Here is a 19,817-nt window from a genome sequence, read left to right as displayed (position 1 = left end):
TCAAATATGTATTATTTATTGGTCAGCATTTATATTCATCTATCTAGGCTTTGCGGATCATCATGACTGTTTCTTTCAGTGAGTAGTGATAGCCCTTCCAGTGGTACCAATTCACACCATCAGCATATGATTTGTGATTCCCTTTTAGATAGGAACCATTCAGGTTGCTGTAGTGACATCTATTATACCACCAACCTCCCTTGTAAGCCACTGCACATGACTTCCCCCATGTATCGTTATCCTTATCTTTTGTTGAGAATTTCTGTCCATTCTGAACAGCGAACGAATTTCCTATAAATGTAAGAAGTATTTTACTATAGAAATTAAACTACTTAAGTCATATCCAAAATGCGTAACAACGATGGTTTTGGCAATTATGTAACTATGTGTCGGATGTAAAATATAGTTGTGACAACTCGCAATAATTTCTGAATCTACGGTACTTCGATGTTTATAAAACTCGAAAAAGAGTTCATGACAATATTTATATAAACAATTCACCACAGTTTCTTGAAAGTTGGAGAAAGTGCGTTTTAGTTATTGTCAGAATACTGGAAAATTCCCTTTTTTGTGATGAATAAAACCCCATAACTCGGAAACGTAAAAACTTAAATATATATATAAAAAAAATCCAAAAGAATGAGAGCCCAGGTCAACAGATATAAACAATTCACCAAAGTTTCCTGCAAATTGATTGAAGCGTTTTTGAGTGGACTGATATGCTGACGACGGACGGACGGACGGACAACGGTACACCATTATACGTCCCGTTAACAGGCGTAAAGAATAATTCTGTGACCAACTTCCCCTCTTTAACTTGGAGAAATTTTGGGAAATTATTTTAAACGGAAACACTTCAACATTAAAGTTTAGACCAATTTGAAATATTAATAACATTTGTAAAGTCCAAGATCTTTAAGTTAATTTTAGTCAAAACATTTACTATTCAGTAAGATTTTGGGAACGATAGGAATGTAGTATAGATTTAATTTTGAAATTCAAAGTGGACTTGAATTCCTCAAAAAATTATAAAAATATTACGTCACCAGACAAATGTTCCCTGTCATGAAACCAAGGGTCAAAGAAGAAAAACAAAGTATAAGTTAATAAAAAAAAAAATAAAATTAAAAGTTAATTAAAAAAAAAATATGCCTACCTGCATCGCCAGAATAACCACTCACATCCAAGATATAACCAGAACTTTTGCTACCAACGCCGAACTTGTCATACAGGGCAAACTTTTTGTTGTTTTCGAAGTCTTCCATATCAATCCTCAGTTTATATTTACCTTGAGAGGTAAGTTGATGCAGATGGTCGTTACCTATATAAATTTAAATTAATTGAACTGCTAATGTCTATTCACTTTTTTAAGAAAAAGTTGATAATGTCAAATCTTGATTGCATCTGCTAAATTTAACATCTGTATGTTTTTGAAGACTGCATGTGACCATCTATTTGCCTTTTTTGTCGATGGATTGCTAAATACATATTTAGACCAATGAATAAAAGGAGATTGTATATATTTGTCATTACCACAGCAACATATGTTAGCAAAATGTGTTAAGCTCTTAATCGACCAATGTCTAGAAATAATATACTAGATTTTACAGAAGTCACAAGATATGACAGCAAAGCTGAATTCCTTAAAAAACGAAAACATTAAGTTAAAACAGTCACCACAGAGTTTCTCTACTAAAAAGGAGCACAGAAACGTGTTTTTTTTACACCTTTCGTTCTTTTTTACATTAAAATAAAGAAGCCACATGAAAAAAACGAACGATAAAATCAGTATAGAAAAACTCTTAACAAAGTCGAATCTTAGTACCTTTTTTATTACATTTGTTATCTCCGAGTATAAAATGACAGTATAGTAGACGAACTTAACTTTGTATATATTGATCCGAAAAATTTTAATTACCCAACCAAAATTCTTCATTCTGGTTACCAAATCCTTCTTTATAAGTGTCCCAGTCTCTATAGAAATTAGTCTTTCCGTTCATTCTACGTTGAAAAACCTGAAAATAACAGCAAATATCAGATTACAATTAGGTACATATGTAGACATATGGTCATTTGAAATATAGCAACTCAATGGAAAATGTAATATTTTTTCAAACACTGAATTACAAAAAGTTTTTGATTTTTAATAAAGAAAAGAAAAAAAAAACACAAAAATAATATCGATAAAAAAATGATAATAAGAAAAGAAAAAAAAGAAATCCTTTATAATGATTGGAATATAATAATATAATACAATATAAGAAAACATGTTTTCTTCTTTAGAGATAAGCAATACAAATATAAAAAGTAATATGCAAACTTTCTCCCTGTGATATAAATTGAATCGTAGTTTGTTAATATACAATATTTCAAAAGGATTGATTAATTTGCTAATTCATTAACACATCTGTTTAATTATTCATCTAGTATTCCCTTTAAACTCACAGTCCAGCCCCCACCATGTTTCTTCATTTCACAGAAAACCTTGAAACCAGATGTTTTATCAGGAAAGATCTTGTAAATTCCACTTTTACAAGTTGATTTGTCCAGGTCTCCGCAATCGGTTGGTCGTTTTACTGAAATTTATATATACTTTTTTACTATTAAAATAAGTAATTTTTGGCCCCTAGCTATTTTTATTCATAACGTATAGTGAAAAAAATCATTTTGTTTGATGTCTTAATTGTAATTCAATAACTAATCAAACGGTCAATTTTTACAATCTTGATCCACATAAACACTTAGAGAAACGAATTCACCCATGTTTAATACCACATTAGATCAGATAATATGTAATACATTATACGAATGGCTTAAATTTCATACCTGTGCATGAGGAATCGGGTTCATCGTCATTCTCGCCTTCATCTACTATTTTCTTTGGTGGTTTTTCTTTGACTGTTTTGCATGCACAATTGTTAGAGAGTACCTCAACGACTTTATTAGCTGTTTCACCATAAAATGTAACCGCTACAACAGAAATAAATTTCACGAAATAATTCATCATACATATGACCTATAATGGTTTACTTTTATAAATTGTTATTTGGATGGAGAGTTGTCTCATTGGCACTCACATCACATCTTCCTATATCTATATAATAGTTTTTCATATGAATATGAAACTGACGAAACAAAATTCTCAAACTTTAGGGAAGTCAAAATAAAATTTCCCAGTCCTCATTTAAATTTTATCAATCAAAAATAGGATACATTTGCTTTTGCTCACAAGTCAACAAATTCAGGCAAAAAATGCTTCAAGAGCGATTGTCTTGTCAATATATTATGCGCTCTTTTCATTTATTATTAAGAAATAATCTAAAGCAGAATTAGATAAAACAAAAATAGTATACCAGATGCACAGTCCTTTCCTGGTGATGGTTCAGCAAAAGTGTTTCCCGTAAGGAAAATCAGCGTTATGACCGTTAAAAGAATCATCTTCATGTCTAAAATGTGCATTCCGTAAGTTTGATAACTTTGTAAGAGATATCGTTTATATACATGTACTTTGAATTGATTTTTACAAGGTATTACATTTTTGGCAAATTGAATACATTTCCTAATATTCTGTTAGCATGACAAAAACAAGTAGATATGCTGACATTTTTTAATAGAAGATGAACAATATCAGAAAATTTTCTTTGAAAACACATTATTATAGATTGGACTTTTAAAAAATAACAATTAAATTTATTGTAAATATTTCATGAATTAAGTAAAATAATACCCATCTAAGGTTGAATGATTTCATCAATCTTAATTCATTTTACATTTCTGACTTAAAACTACATTATGTCTGTGAAAGCGACAAAGATACTTTAATGTGAGATGGAAAGACAACACAGAACGCAGTAAAGTTTGAAATAAGGGGCATCGCATAGAATGTCCGCCTTTTGATTTCATCATGTACTATTGTACCGTTAAATAGAAATGATCCATATAATTTGTATAATCAGTGATTATGTAGAATCCCTGAAATATGTATACTTACTTACTTACTGCCCGGTATGCCATCGGCATGTAGGGCAGCAACAAAGGTTCTCCATTTCTGTCTGTCTTTGGCCATCTTTTCTACTGTTCCCCATGTATTATTCATGGTCTTCAGTTCTCCTTCTACAGTACGTCTCCATGTGTTCCTTGGTCTACCTCGCTTACGCCTTCCTTCTGGAGTCCAATGTAGAGCTGTTCTAGTGATGGAATTTCTATCTCTTCTGATGGCATGCCCAATCCATTTCCAACGCCTTCTCATTAATATTGTACTCATGCTATCTTGATGACACTGTCTTAAAAGGTCTTCATTAGATATTTTGTTTGGCCAGAAAATGCGTAGGATTCTTCTTAAGCTTTTGGTATGGAAAATTGACAGTTTGTTTAGATCTAATTCTGTCATCCTCCAGCATTCAGATCCGTATAGAGTAGATAAAACACAACTCCTGTACAGTTTAAGTTTGGTCTTCTTACTGTACTGTGATGATTTCCATACATTGTTTAATGATCTGAAAATATTTCTGGCTTTGTTTAATCTGTTCATAATTTCCTGCACCTCCATCGTTTCTTATTGTACTCCCTAGGTATGTAAATGTTTCTGTGATGGGAAGATCTTTTCCATCTACTAGGATAGGAGCTGGATTATTGATGTTAAGGGTCATGACTTCTGTTTTTGTTTGGCTAATTTTAAGTCCAACTTGACTGGCAAAATTATTAAGGCGGTTTGTCTTCTCTTGTAAATGGTAGTGGGTATGAGATAAAAGAGCAAAAAAATATGTATAATCACTAGAAAATACGTCAGAGATAATACATAATAACTGAAAAGAAGAGATAGTTTTATTTATAAAGATAATGAATATAAGTAAAATAATTTATTCTATAAAATCATATTAAAAAAATGATTATAAAAATCATTATAAACATAAATTGTTAATATTAAGCACAATATATCAAAATGATAACCCCATTTTTTTTAAAATTTTGGCACAATATATTTGAATGTTACCCAAAATACATTAACATAATATGCTTCATATCTGCTTTTACCACAATATCCACATTTGAAAAACCTTATCAGTCATATATCGAATCAGATTTTACGACACGCCTAGGAGAAATAAAATATCAGTAAAAACATCTGAAGGTACCCCCAAAAAAGGGAATTAGTAACCTCGAACTGGTTCGAGCAAGATACCATGTATTGTGGCCAGACGATATCCCTTTTCAGACTTTTTGTGAACAATGTTTTGCCATTATGTTTTTCAGGTTTCCCTTTCCTTGTTTACCCTGCTATGAAAATAATTACACCAAATGCCAGCTTCCTCTAAAATTTAGTTCATTTTGTCAATCCTTAGTTCTGCCTGTTTTTCTATACATTTAGATGCGTAAGTTCTCTCAGTTTGACTTTCTTGTTCATTTGAAAAAAAAAAAAAAAAAAAAAAAAAAAAAAAAAAAAAACACAAAAGATAAAATACCACAAAACATGCAGATGTTCAATAATCTTTTTGCTTTACATGTACCACAAATAACATGCTCTGTGGATTTGAATATCCATTTGACGCTGGCTGTCAATAAACAAATATTACATGTTTTTAAAAGTTTTCGCTATAAAGGGAATGTTGATATTATTAATTTTGAAGTTTTCAACTTTATTTCGAAAACCTGTGTTGGTTATATCTTTAAGAGCATACTCTCTGCTTAAAAGCAAAATCATTTCATCTGGCAAGGAATATGAAAGGAAAAATGATAACTTGTTTATATTATTCTCTCATTGGTACTTCAAACACATTTAAAGTTGCATTTGACCTGGTTTCTACTCAAGTATTTCTTTATTTGTCCAACTTAGTATTTAGCTTCAATTTTATAGCCGCCATGTTCATTCACATTCATCACCACGCCTGTTATGTTATCTCATCGGCAGGATCCATATCAATGGACGGAATAGGAATGATTACGTTATCAACTTGGGAGAGAACAGTTAACCTAGTTTTTGAGTTTTGCCAAGGCATCAGCTTGTACCTGCTGGTCAGAAAGAGCCCCCTTTCGTGCACGCTTGATGTCAATATTTGTTATTTCAGACAAAACTTCACTGGTATTGACAGCAGGAATATCACCACCAGAAAGCGCTCTCTTTCGAGGAAATTTACCAGTAGATGTCATGCTGATACTTCCTCATCAACTAGTGTTAGCATCACTTCATTCAATTACCATTGTTTCTGTGTCTAGCTCAATTGTTTGCTCAGTGTTGTTTGCTGAATCATGACCAATTCACCGCCACTTTTAGTGATTTGGTCAATAATTATGTCCGTCTCTGTCATTGTTTTGTCAGTTTCAATTTCAATGTCGGTATTTTGTTCTGTCTCGGTGAAGGTGTCTTCACTATCAATATTATAGGATACAGAATTTACTTCAAATATTGCTTTTAAGTCTTTTTCTGAATACTAGGTAAGAATACCAAATAAAGTTTATTGACTACATGTGTATGTCAAAAGTCTTTATGATAACTATAAAAACTATTCATTTGGTCATTAACTGTATCAAAAAGGTATCACACTAATATGAATGGACAATAACAAAAACAAAATGCTGAAAATATTATTGAGGTTAATGACATGTGTTGTAATAATAGAAACATATTTTTATTTTAAATTTTGTACAAGTTAAAACCATTTTTAAGCAATACTTTGTACATGTTACAACATGTATGAGGTATTTTTGAACTTGTTATAACTTGTATTTTGGCATTGTACAAATTATAGCATGTACACAAATTTTGTACATGTTATAACCTGTACAAAATCGCAGCTTGTACGCGACATATATATTTATTTTTCCCGCGGCTTTTTTTAACGAAAATTTGCATACAAGCTAATTTTCACCTAGTGAATTCAAATGCGCAATAAAAATATACCTTCCTGTTCAAGTGTTACTTTAAGAGATAAAGTTTAAGTTTGTAACCCGGATTTATTTTTTTCTTTATCGATTTATGAGTTTCGAACAACGGTATACTACTGTTGCCTTTATTTATTTGAAAGGTAAACACAAGCGGATTTTTGTAAAAAGATTCTAAAAATCTTCTTTACATAAGTATGCTCTAAAAATTTATACACTTTTTTAAATAATTATTTTTTATTAAAATGTCATGACTTTAGAAACAACCGGCAACTTTCGCTGTTTATTTATCTAATAAGATTTTTTTTTATAAATATTGGTACAAATAATCTTCATACGTAATCAAAACTACGGAAAGAAAAGAGGACTACATGAACTTGTTTTCAAGTTAAATCAGTTTGAAAGATAAAAATTAGCCGAAACACACATATTTTCCAGATATATCACAGTTTATAGTCGCGAAACATAAAATATTACGTAAACAACGTCATAACCTCCTCTGTAACGGTATAGTATTCCTAAAAAAAGTCACCTTAATTGTCTAAAAGTCCTTTTTTCGCATTAAGGAGCAAGATTATCTTCCGTCCGTCTATCATTAAAGCAAATCTATATCAAATGGTCACATAACTGTAAACCGGATGAAAACAATTGTTTCTGATATAAAATCACGTCGTTCTATACATCGAATCTTTTTTCTCGATTGCTCTGCCTCGGAGTGGATGACAATAATGCGCGCAACGTCATAATCAGTGCAGAACGATGTTATTTTGACATACAGAATTTACTTTGTTCATGAATACAATATACAGAATTGGTATTAATAAATATAATAGTGAAAACATGCGTTGGAAACAACCCTATCTACCGATAAAGTCGAATATAAGAATGTTATTTTCTATATTTGTTAACTATGACTTAAGGGCATACGATACAGTTTTGATCCTGTATTTACAGTTTTATAAAAATTTCCATATAAGCTAGTTTTTGTCTGCTTAAATCAAATATGTAATAAAAAATATACCTTCATGTGCTACTTTTTGAGTTAAATGAGGTCGAAATTTTGTATATTTGTTCAAAATTCGGATTTGTGGCCGTATTTTCCATTTCGAAAGAAAGCCATAACTTTTTTGTTTTAAAAGATAAACACAAATTGTTTTTTGATTGATAATTTGTATTTTTTGTATTTTATAAGTATCCTTAAAAATTATGCATTTTTTATTCAGAAATAGCTCATATTTATCAAATGGTCATGAATTAAGAAAAAATCGTATTTTTTTTGCTGTATATTTATCAAAATTAAAATAAATCTTCTATTTACAGTTTTATAAAATTTGGTCCACATAATCTCCCTGCAAAATGAAACAAAATGTCGTTTAAAAAATAGGAGTCCATGCACTCGTTTTCAAATTAAATCAGTTTGAATGATAAAAAATAGTCGAAAAATGCATCTTTTCCCGATATGTCATAGTTTGACGTCGCGAAAATAACATTTTACGTTAGCAACGTCATTACCTCCCCTGTAACTGTATCGCATGCCCTTAATGACAATATAGGAGATGAACTACACTTTCTATATATGATATATACAACTCGTCTAAATATATATATAATTATATGTAGAATGAAATTCATAACAGAGTAGGCGCGACCATTGATTGTTGCGCTAAAATTTCCAATTGACTGGAACAGATTAGAAGAACGTTCTTCTGTAATGCCCATGCACTGCTCACGATGTACTTATTATATACATTTAAACTGTGGTGATTAAAGGTTCTCAACGCATAAATAAAATAATTCGAAAAACGAAGCAGGAATAACCTTTGTGTTTTGATTTATATTGAATACTTAAAGGTTCTTCGACGTTCTTTACTTGTGTTATTGATATGTTTTGACAATCAATTTTTATAATATGATATCGCACGTTCTTTCAGAACAGACATGACTTAACTTGCTATAAAAGTTACAATGCATTTGTTGATTATTATCTTTTTCGGACGTTAAAGCAATTTAACAATTGCGGTTGTCGAATTATGTCATCCTTTAGCTTTTACCTGGTCTACAATTTTATCCAATTTTAAAAAGTTGTGCAAATACAGAACACATAGACAAAATATCTTCTGTCCTGTCTTTTTCGTACTTGAAAGTTATTGAATAGTAAAAAGCTATTTGGATTAAGCCTTGGGAAACTTGCATTTTCGTTATTGTATTGGTGAAATGTATAATTTGGTGTATATAGGAAACGTGTACTGTTCTACTAACTACTATACTTGTGAAAATTCCTTGGCAACAGAAACGTAAATATTTTTTTTAAATCAACCAAATGTACAAAGTAATTGACGACTCCGTACATAGCAAATAAAATAGGCACTGGCTACGATTACATGGAAATGCAACAATTATAGAAGTATTATTGTTACATTGGAGTCTAATTGTCGGAACGCCGGTTTGGGCAAGGAACAGATTAATAACGAATGTAACAATACTACTTGTGTCTATAGGTACATTGAGTTAATGTTACATTAATGAACTTCAATATACGCTAGATAAATTAAACTTAACCTTTCTATAGTTTTGTTGCTTAATCCTTTGATATGTATTACATAGTATTCAACAAATAAAAGAAAAATATAGCTCAAGTGTTCGTTACTATAAGAACTTGGGCTGAGAAAAGTGTCAAAGAACTTATATGTAATTAACTACACACATATCCTTTTTAATCACGGTCATAATACTTTGAACAATTAAAGATGAAGTGATTCCTTTTACCAAATTTTATACAGTTATACAAACGCAGTTCTAAAAAAATGATACATAAAAAAAAACGGCTTGCTAACAGCGAACTAAAATAAATACTATGAATTTCAGAATACATGTATCCATGGAAGACATTATTTCGTTTTAAATCTTTAACTTCAAAAAAGGACAGTGCAAAATTGATTTGTACATTTTGCAATACAGAAGTTCAAAATGCCGCATCACTGGTTTGTTATGAGTGCTTGGTGTTGTTTCACCAAAAATGCATCGGACTATAAAAACATGCTTATAAAACAACATACTGGATTGGTATAAACTGTCAATGTGTAAATAAAAAATTTACTAAAAAAATTGTATGCAATATTGTAATTATCAAATAAAAGTTTTCAAGTTTTATTTAATACATATTACTAGTCCCATCGTACATTGCAGTGCATTAATGATTATGTAACAATAACTCAATGTAAACATAAACACAACTATTATAATTACATTATCGATTGCTTGCCCAACCCACCATTCCGGCAATAAGTCTTCAATGTAACAATATTATTTTTATTATTGTTACATTTTGATATAACTGTATCCAGTGCCAATACAATATGTATATAATATTCTGTACATTGTAGTTCGTCTGTTCATTATCAGTGTCAATCTAATTTAATGTTGGAATTATCAACATTAAACTTGAAAGTTCCTGCCTAATTCTTAGAACTATCAATTTTAATCTTGAAATTATCAATTTCAATCTTGAAATTCCAATATCAAACTTGTTAATCCAATCTGTAATTCATCGGCACAAATTTAATTGAAAACCAGTTGGCATCATACGGGCTATGTTCTTGTCGTATGATTTATGATGGCGTGCTACTTAACCCCAAACAGGAGGGATAAGGTGCCTTCGATCAGTTTAATTGAAGTCTGAATGGATATTGGTAACTATAAAATCCGGTCCAATCCACCATTTTCTACATAAGAAAATGTCTGTACCAAGTCAGGAATATGATAGTTGTTGTCCAGCTTGTTTGATGTCTTTTATCATTTGATTTTGCCATTTGATTAGTTTAGTTTTCAGTTCAGTATTTTTGTAATTTTACTTTTTAGTAGTCCTTTGTTAATTTATCATGTTTGTTATTTTGTTTGTTTTTTTCTGTTATGTTTTCTAACATCGAACTCGGTGCGTATTCCTGTGTGTTTTATTTTTTACATTGGCTAGATATAAAATTGATAATCCTAGGAGGGGGTGATTCTTGCGCCTGCTCCAAGTCAGTAAGACTTTATAAGTCTTGTGGTTTTTTTTAATCATTGTTCAATTATATGTTTCGGAGTTAAAATGGCGTATAGCATACGTACTACATTATTGTTTGGGGCCAGCTGAAGCCTACCCCCGTCTCGCTTCTTGAAGACCTATTTGTTGCCTGGTGTTGTTTTCTACACTTTGGTTGGGTTTTTGTCTGTTGGACATATTCCACGTTTCCATTCCCAATTCTATTATTTACCGACGGTATGTCGGTATAACATAAAGGAACCGATATTCTTTTGATATACAGTTATGTGAAATTAAGGTCAGAGTGAAGGACGTGTACTACAATCCTAGTTCAATACATTTGGGTAGACGTTTTCTGGTTTGTTCCCTTAAATTTTGAAACGGAGAGTTTTGCAATATAAATTATGTACCTTCTTAAAAGAGACCTATGTTCTATCGATTCGAGATTCATAACCTCTGCCCTTCATTTTTTATTTTCAATCCACATTTGCATTTATACATTAGAGTTAATTCTAATATCATAACCATCCTTTTGAATACGAGCCAGTTCATCTTACACATTTGCTTTGATATTATTGATTATACACTCATTGTTTCTTGGTTTAAACTAGTACTGTGAGGGTTTTTTTAAAAATATTGTCCAATAGAAAATGACAGATTTTAACCCACTTTATTTGAACTTTTCTGGATAAATATTTGATCGCCAATCAAACCACATCTCCTGCATTTTTACATTGTTGGCTTAGATAAGCAGACTATCAAACATGTATCAATGTGCTTCAATTTTATCTATTAAGTAAATGTAATTGAAATCCTTGAAATTATATCATTTTCATTCTATTCATCCTGAATGAGTTTGTAAATGGCAAAACAATGTCTTACATACAGACATAGGGTATAAACTACGTGTTTTTAGATACAATAGTTGGAATGTAAATGGTGACTAATAAAAGATGCATATTTTCATTTTCATTGTTTCTTATTTTTCTATTCAAATCATTATGCAGAGTGTACCATTTTTTCATTAAATTTTGGTTTTATGGTTTTTCTCGAAATAGTATAAGTGTCATGAAAGTTCCCTCATTATAACAGGTTTCAGCTGGTTATAGAATGCTTTCCGGATCATCATGCCTGTTCCATTTAGTGAGTAGCTAAAGCCTTTCCAGTGTCTCCAATTCACACCATCACCATATGTTTTTTTGTTTTCCTTTCCAATAGAGTCCATTCAGGTTGCTGTAGTGACAAGCATTATACCATCAACCCCCTTGTAAGCCACTGCGCATGACTTCATCCATTTATCGTTATCCTTATCCCTTGTCGAGAATTTCTGTCTATTCTGAACAACCAACGAATTTCCTGTAAATGTACAAGGTATGTAAATATAGAAATTAAACTATTTAAGTCATATCCAGTGAATGTACGAAGTATGTTTCTATAGAAATTCAACTACCTTAGTCATATCCTGTAAATGTACAAGGTATGTAACTATAGAAATTCAACTATTTTAGTCATATCCTGTAAATGTACGTGGTATGTTACTATAGAAATTCAACTATTTAAGTCATATCCTGTAAATGTACGTGGTGTGTTACTATTTAAATTCAACTATTTAAGTCATATCCTGTAAATGTATGTGGTATGTAACTATAGAAATTCAACTATTTAAGTCATATCCTGTAAATGTTCGAGGTATGTAACTATAGAAATTCAACTATTTAAGTCATATCCGGTGAATGTACGAAGTATGTTTCTATAGAAATTCAACTACCTAAGTCATATCCTGTAAATGTACAAGGTATGTAACTATAGAAATTCAACTATTTAAGTCATATCCTGTAAATGTACGTGGTGTGTTACTATTTAAATTCAACTATTTAAGTCATATCCTGTAAAGGTATGTGGTATGTAACTATAGACATTCAACTATTTAAGTCATATCCTGTAAATGTTCGAGGTATGTAACTATAGAAATTCAACTATTTAAGTCATATCCTGTAAATGTACGTGGTATGTTACTTTAGAAATTCAACTATTTAAATAAAGGCAACAGTAGTATACCGATGTTCAAACTCATAAATCCATGGACAAAAAACAAAATCGGGGTAACAAACTAAAACTGAGGGAAACGCATTAAATATAAGAGAACAACGACACAACACTACAATGTAACACACACAGAAACGGACCAAGCAACAGACAAAATCCCACGAGAATAACAAATATAACATCAAAACCAAATACATGAATTTGGGATAGACAAGTACCGTGACACGTCTTATCGCAATGTGAATTTATACTCAAAAATAAGAGAAAACAAACGACGCAACGTTAAAATGTAACACATACAGAAACGAACTATAATATAACAATGGCACTATTCCTGACTTGGTACAGGACATTTTTAAAGAAAAAAATGGCGGGTTGAACCTGGTTTTGTGGCATGCCAAACCTCCCCTTTTATAGCCATGTGAAATATAACATTAAGATGACAACTCGACACTACAGGACTACAATATAGATAAATTGGAGAATACAATTGACAAAGAAACACACGAACAACAGGCAACAAAAGGCAACAAGTTGAAAATTTTAATACACCAGAAGTGCATTTTATCCACACAAGATCTACTAGTGATGCCCAGATACAAAAGTTTGAAAGCCGAACAAGCACAAAGTCGAACAGCATCGAGGACCAAAAGATCAAAAAAGTTGTGCCAAAAACAGCCAGGGTTTTCTGTTAGTTACCAGAACATTCTTATCATTTAGAATAATTTATACTTTTGCAAACAGTAAATTTATAAAATTAATAAACAAAAGCTGTACATGATAGAACTGAAATATTAAATAATTACAGGAAACAACTGAAATACATTACATAACCAGACATTTGCAACACAATGTGTAGACACATCCGAATATGTTTAAACCTCAACGCCAAGTGACGTCATATTTGAAATTGTAAAAAATGACAAAAAATGATGACGTCATTTGAATTTGTAAAACAGATCATCAAAAAATGAAAAATGACGTCATTTGAATGAATAAGATAGAACTAGGACTGACCCAAGATTACATTTGAACTAAATACTGATATTGCACTTAATAACAATGCACATTTCAATATATATTAATAGCAAACTAAGGCAGCAATTAACTATATTATTAAGCTATGTCCGGTTTGTTTTGAATCCCACTTCAAACGTATCGCACTGATTACGTTGAACAAAATAAAATCTAATAAATGAATGAGGTGATTAATAATATTTACCATAACACATAAATATAATAGAAAAGAAGTCAACACATTTGACAAAATCCGATGAGAATTACAAATAAAACATTAAACATTTAAACTAAATACATGAATTTGGGATAGACAAGTACCGTAACACGTCTTATAGTAATGCGAATTCACACTCAGCAAAACAGTTACAATTGGGAATAAGTCACGTTTGGTAATTAAAAGATTAGACGACATAATGACAAACAACAATCTACCATGTGGTAAAAATGTCCTTATTTAGTTTGGTCAAAGATACATCGTATGGATCCACCAATTCGTGATGGTGTCCATAAAATTTACGGAGTGTCAATTTTAATCTGTCCTCCTCATAACTTTGTTGGAGCAGTTTTTGCGTAAGGAGCACACTCCTGTATATGAAGTCCGTATAGTGTGAACAAGCACGAGAATAACGTATCAATTGTGATATGTAAACACCATACGAAGGGGCAGAGGGTATGTTACTGCTAAGAAATGGGAAATTGATAATTGGGAAGTTGAAATCATCCCGTTTATCATAGATTTTCGTGTGAAGTCGTCCATCTACGTCAATATTGAGGAAAAGATCAAGGTATGAAGCAGTCCTTCTAGTATCAGTAGTATCCTTAATTTCAAGTTCACTGGGATATATGAGATGTAGGTATTGGCTGAAATATGGGTTATTCAATGATAGAACATCATCAATATATCGGAAAGTACAAAAACAAATCAGCCAGCAAGGGTGCACAATCAGTACCCATTGGAATACCGACTGTCTGTTGAAATATAAATCCTCCAAACTCAACAAATATATTGTCGATCAAAAAGTCCAGCATTTTGATAATATCATCTTCAGTATATTTAAGTCATATCCTGTAAATGTTCGAGGTATGTAACTATAGAAATTCAACTATTCAAGTCATATCCTGTGAATGTACGTGTGAATGTGCATGCTACAGACCTCAATCAAACTGATTGAAAATTATGTCTTCATGATATGACTAGCAAGCACAATCTCTCTCGTTATGGGTTTAGTTTCATACCGTCATAAAATATATAGGAAGAACATAACCCGTATCATGCTAACAAATTTTTAGAATTTTAGAATTTTTAGAATGGTTTTAGAATAAATGTGTTTATTTTCGATACAAAGACCCTAGTATTGGTAATTTATTCTCTGCAACATATGCTCATAGATCAAACAGAGATTATAATATAAGTCTTATTTAATAACATAGAAAATAAAACAGACAAAATAGCCAGTAAAAAGGAGATTAGGACGACACAAATTCCAAAACTTAAAAGAAAATGAAAATCAAATATCATCCCATCTTTTATTTAAATTTAGAAGGATAAAAAATAATTAGAAATATCATATTGCTCACCAACAATTCAGGCAAAATATGCTTCAAGAGTTATGAATATATGATGTTTTCTTTTCATCTAGATATTTTCAAACACATAATGTAAAGCAGTATGAAATACAACGCAAATAGTATACCTGATGCACAATCCTTTGCAGGTGTTGTATCTGCAAAAGTGTTTCCCGTCAAGAAAATTAGTGAAATGGCTGTATAGAAAATCATCTTCTAAACTGAGCATTCCAAAGGTTTGATAAACTTGAAAAACATACCGTTTATATAAATGTACTGTAAAAGAGGGACGAAAGATACCGTGGGACAGTCAATTGATTTTTTGTAAATTGATTTTTACAAGATGTTTTTGGCAAGTTGAATACATTTCCTAATATTCTGTTAGCATTACAAAAATAATAAATAATTATCATGACTGACATTTTAGAATAGAAGATGAACAATGTCCATAAATTTTCTTTGAAAACAAATATTGTAGATTTGAATATCAGAGTATAATTTAAATTTCAGATTATTTAAGAAAAATGAAAATAAAATGTTATCGCAAATATTTCATGACTTTAGTAACATGATATCCATCTAAGTTTGCAATGATAACATCAATCTTACTTTGTTTAACATTTTTGACAGAAAAGCCATATTTCAAATATTGACAATTGTGTCAATCGATAAAGTGGGTTTGAAAGAATTTGAAAATTAAGTATGATTTTGCACATTTTGTTCAAACGTAATAATTGTTATATACCTTAATACTTTCATTTGTCATGGTATATACTTGCATATACTGTCGATAAAACTTCACAAGGTAATACAGAGTCGCACACGTTTTAAATCGTTACTCTGCATATAACATGTCGGGATTCATCAAATCTAGTCGGAATGTAAGGACAGGACTTTACCTGAGGAGTTTAATGCTACATTCCGGATTATCAAATTCAATCTTATAATATCTTTTTCAAAACATATATGCTGAGATTTGCCATCTCAATATGGTGACCAAAGAAAATTGAACTGAATTAAGATCAATCTACAGCTGTATGTTGCATGAGTATACGGATACAAATTAAGCTGCAGGCCAATAAGCGTTTATGTTTGCTAAAAAAAAATTACCAGACTGACTTCTTATGAAATTAGTTTGTTTTCATATTTAGCTTTTCTTTAATGGATGTTTGACACATAAAAAAAACCAGAATTTTTTTTTTGTTTTGCTTATTTGTAGAAATTGTAGAAATGCATTGGATTAAATCAAATGGTAGGATTGTTTTAGAATGTTTAGAGACACAAAAAGAATTGGCTTCAAATGTCCCATATCTAAATAGAATAGTCTATTCAGGACATTGGTCATGATGCATGAGGAAAGCAAGCTAGCTTTTACATTTTAGTGATTTTTTTAAATTGGTAGTTAAATGACCACCTGTTGATGAGCTCTCACAATACCTATTGTACAATTTAAATGAACAAATTGTGTTGACAATTTTTCATACTGGTCACACAATAGGTATTTGAATACCACAAAGGTGATTGGGAAGTGACAGTAAAACGATCTGGAACTTTCATTTTTTTTCAAAATTACTCTTTTCACGTGGACAATGATCTCCATAAGAGAGAATTCTTCCAGGATTCTATTTTTCTTGCTACCGCTCTTATCGGGCCCAGATACCAAAGTGATATGAAAGTATAGCTATAATGCGTTCTCCCTTAAGATAATATGTTTAAATCGGACTGTAACAAAAACTTTATCATGTAAATAAACGGGTTTTTTTAAGAGAAAAAAAAATCGCTATGGTTTCCTCTGCCTCATTTTTAGACTTATACCTCAAACTTGACTTACACATTCATCCCAGTACCAGAATCTATGACAAACGAGATTATTTCAATTTTTAAATCATCAATTTCCCCCACCTTAGTAGCTATATATACCAACTTCATCTGCATAAGGGATATACATTTTCCAACGTAATCGATATTCAAGAGCTTGCAGTTTTTATTCAGACTTTAAATATCGTCACCAGTGTCTGCGATAGACTAGATAGTTGATGGTCCATGGGTATTTCAATGAGCATCTCATCATTTTCTAAATCGGAAGGTTCCAAGACATTTTTATAAATATTCCGTATTAACTTAACAAATAATACAAGATGGTCTCGATGCATAGATTCTGAATACTGACGTTGTTTATCATCTTAATAACTTGTTATATTGTTCTTTTATATGTCTTTGTTCTATTATTAATATTACTTTTACTGTTTGGTCTGTTTTCTGTGATATCTATTTGACGTTGATCGGTACTTATACATGCCGTCTATATGTTTGTATTATCTTTCATTTTGGGTAGTGTGTTATTTACATGTTCATTTTTGTGTTTCTTTGGTACATATGACGTGGCTCTCTACTTTAAAAGATCCTGTCATTATGTTATTGTTCTATTACAATGTCATTATGTTATTGTGCTATTATATATTTGAATATACTTTAAACGACAAAATTATTTTATATTTTTTCCTGTGTGACGTTTACATTTTCTGACGTCAAACACGCGAAGAAATGAATGTGGTTATTAAATTTGATAGATGCTTTTTGTGTTTTTTTGTTAAATATTTATTTGTTTTTATATTGTGACACATTGTTAACTGTTGTACCCATATTTTGACAATTTTGCCTATTATGTCTGTTTTGTTCGAGAAATAAAATGGAATTTGATGTAAACGTCATACAAGTGAAACTTTTAGCGCTATAGGAATATGACAGTTGTTGTCCATTCGTTTAATTTGATGTGTTTTTTCAATTGATTTTGCCATTTGATTAGGGACTTTCCATTCTGTATTTTTGTGATTTTGCTTTTTAGTTATATTATTCTTTGTATTTGAGGAAGAAGTAAACTGTATTTGGTACAATATCCTGATAATGCATGATCAACTTATATTTATATCTGGACTCAAATCAAAGTGAACATGGTCTATCTGATAGTTGAATCTTTGCCCTTAACTTGACTACGAGGATTAAAGACTGTGGTAGTGATATGACAAGCGACTTTTTTCAAAATATTCACACATCAGATATGAAAATCCAAAAATTGTGTCCGTTGGTTTTTATACGACCGCAAAAATTAAAAATTTTTTGGTCGTATATTAGTATCACGTTGGCGTCGTCGTCTGCGTCGTCGTCGTCGTCGTCGTCGTCCGAATACTTTTAGTTTTCGCACTCTAACTTTAGTAAAAGTGAATAGAAATCTATGAAATTTAACACAAGGTTTATGACCACAAAAGGAAGGCTGGGATTGATTTTGGGAGTTTTGGTCCTAAGATTTTAGGAATTAGGGGCCAAAAAGGGCCCAAATAAGCATTTTCTTGGTTTTCGCACTATAACTTTAGTGTAAGTAAATAGAAAACTATGAAATTTTGACACAAGGTTTATGACCATAAAAGGAAGGTCGGGATTGATGTTGGGAGTTTTAGTTCAAACAGTTTAGGAATTAGGGGCCAAAAAGGGGCCCAAGTAAGCATTATTCTTGGGTTTCGCACCATAACTTTAGTATAAGTAAATAGAAATCTATGAAATTTAAACACAAGGTTTATGACCACTAAAGGAAGGTTGGGTATGATTTTGGGAGTTTTGGTCCAAACAGTTTAGGAATAAGGGGCCCAAAGGGTCCAAAATTGAACTTTGTTTGATTTCATCAAAAATTGAATAATTGGGGTTCTTTGATATGCCGAATCTAACTGTGTATGTAGATTCTTAATTTTTGGTCCCGTTTTCAAATTGGTCTACATTAAGGTCCAAAGGGTCCAAAATTAAACTTAGTTTGATTTTAACAAAAATTGAATCCTTGGGGTTCTTTGATATGCTGTATCTAAAAATGTACTTAGATTTTTGATTATTGGCCCAGTTTTCAAGTTGGTCCAAATCGGGGTCCAAAATTAAACGTTGTTTGATTTCATCAAAAATTGAATAATTGGGGTTCTTTGATATGCCAAATATAACTGTGTATGTAGATTCTTAATTTTTAGTCCCGTTTTCAAATTGGTCTACATTAAAGTCCAAATGGTCCAAAATTAAACTAAGTTTGATTTTAACAAAAATTGAATTCTTGGGCTTTTTTGATATGCTGAATCTAAACATGTACTTAGATTTTTGATTATGGGCCCAATTTTCAAGTTGGTTCAAATCAGGATCCAAAATTATTATATTAAGTATTGTGCAATAGCAAGAAATTTTCAATTGCACAGTATTCAGCAATAGCAATAAAAATCTTCAATTGCACAGTATTGTGCAATAGCAAGAAATT

At 31.1% G+C, this 19,817-nt stretch overlaps 1 protein-coding gene across 1 annotated transcript; it reads right to left on the bottom strand.

Annotated features, from left to right (window-relative positions):
• On the bottom strand, window positions 1–3,459 carry LOC143072316 (microfibril-associated glycoprotein 4-like). The gene is made up of 6 exons (XM_076247194.1): window positions 3,354–3,459; window positions 2,827–2,970; window positions 2,446–2,576; window positions 1,919–2,015; window positions 1,157–1,321; window positions 1–291 (listed from the first exon to the last, which is right to left on the bottom strand). The coding sequence occupies exons 1-6, from the start codon at window positions 3,457–3,459 to the stop codon at window positions 44–46; spliced, it is 891 nt and encodes a 296-aa protein (XP_076103309.1). The 3' UTR covers window positions 1–43.
• Window positions 3,460–19,817: the final 16,358 nt, after the last annotated feature.

Source organism: Mytilus galloprovincialis, chromosome 4 (genome assembly GCF_965363235.1).
Source record: "Mytilus galloprovincialis chromosome 4, xbMytGall1.hap1.1, whole genome shotgun sequence".
NCBI lineage: Eukaryota > Metazoa > Mollusca > Bivalvia > Mytilida > Mytilidae > Mytilus > Mytilus galloprovincialis.
This window is presented reverse-complemented; position numbering and strand designations above follow the sequence as displayed.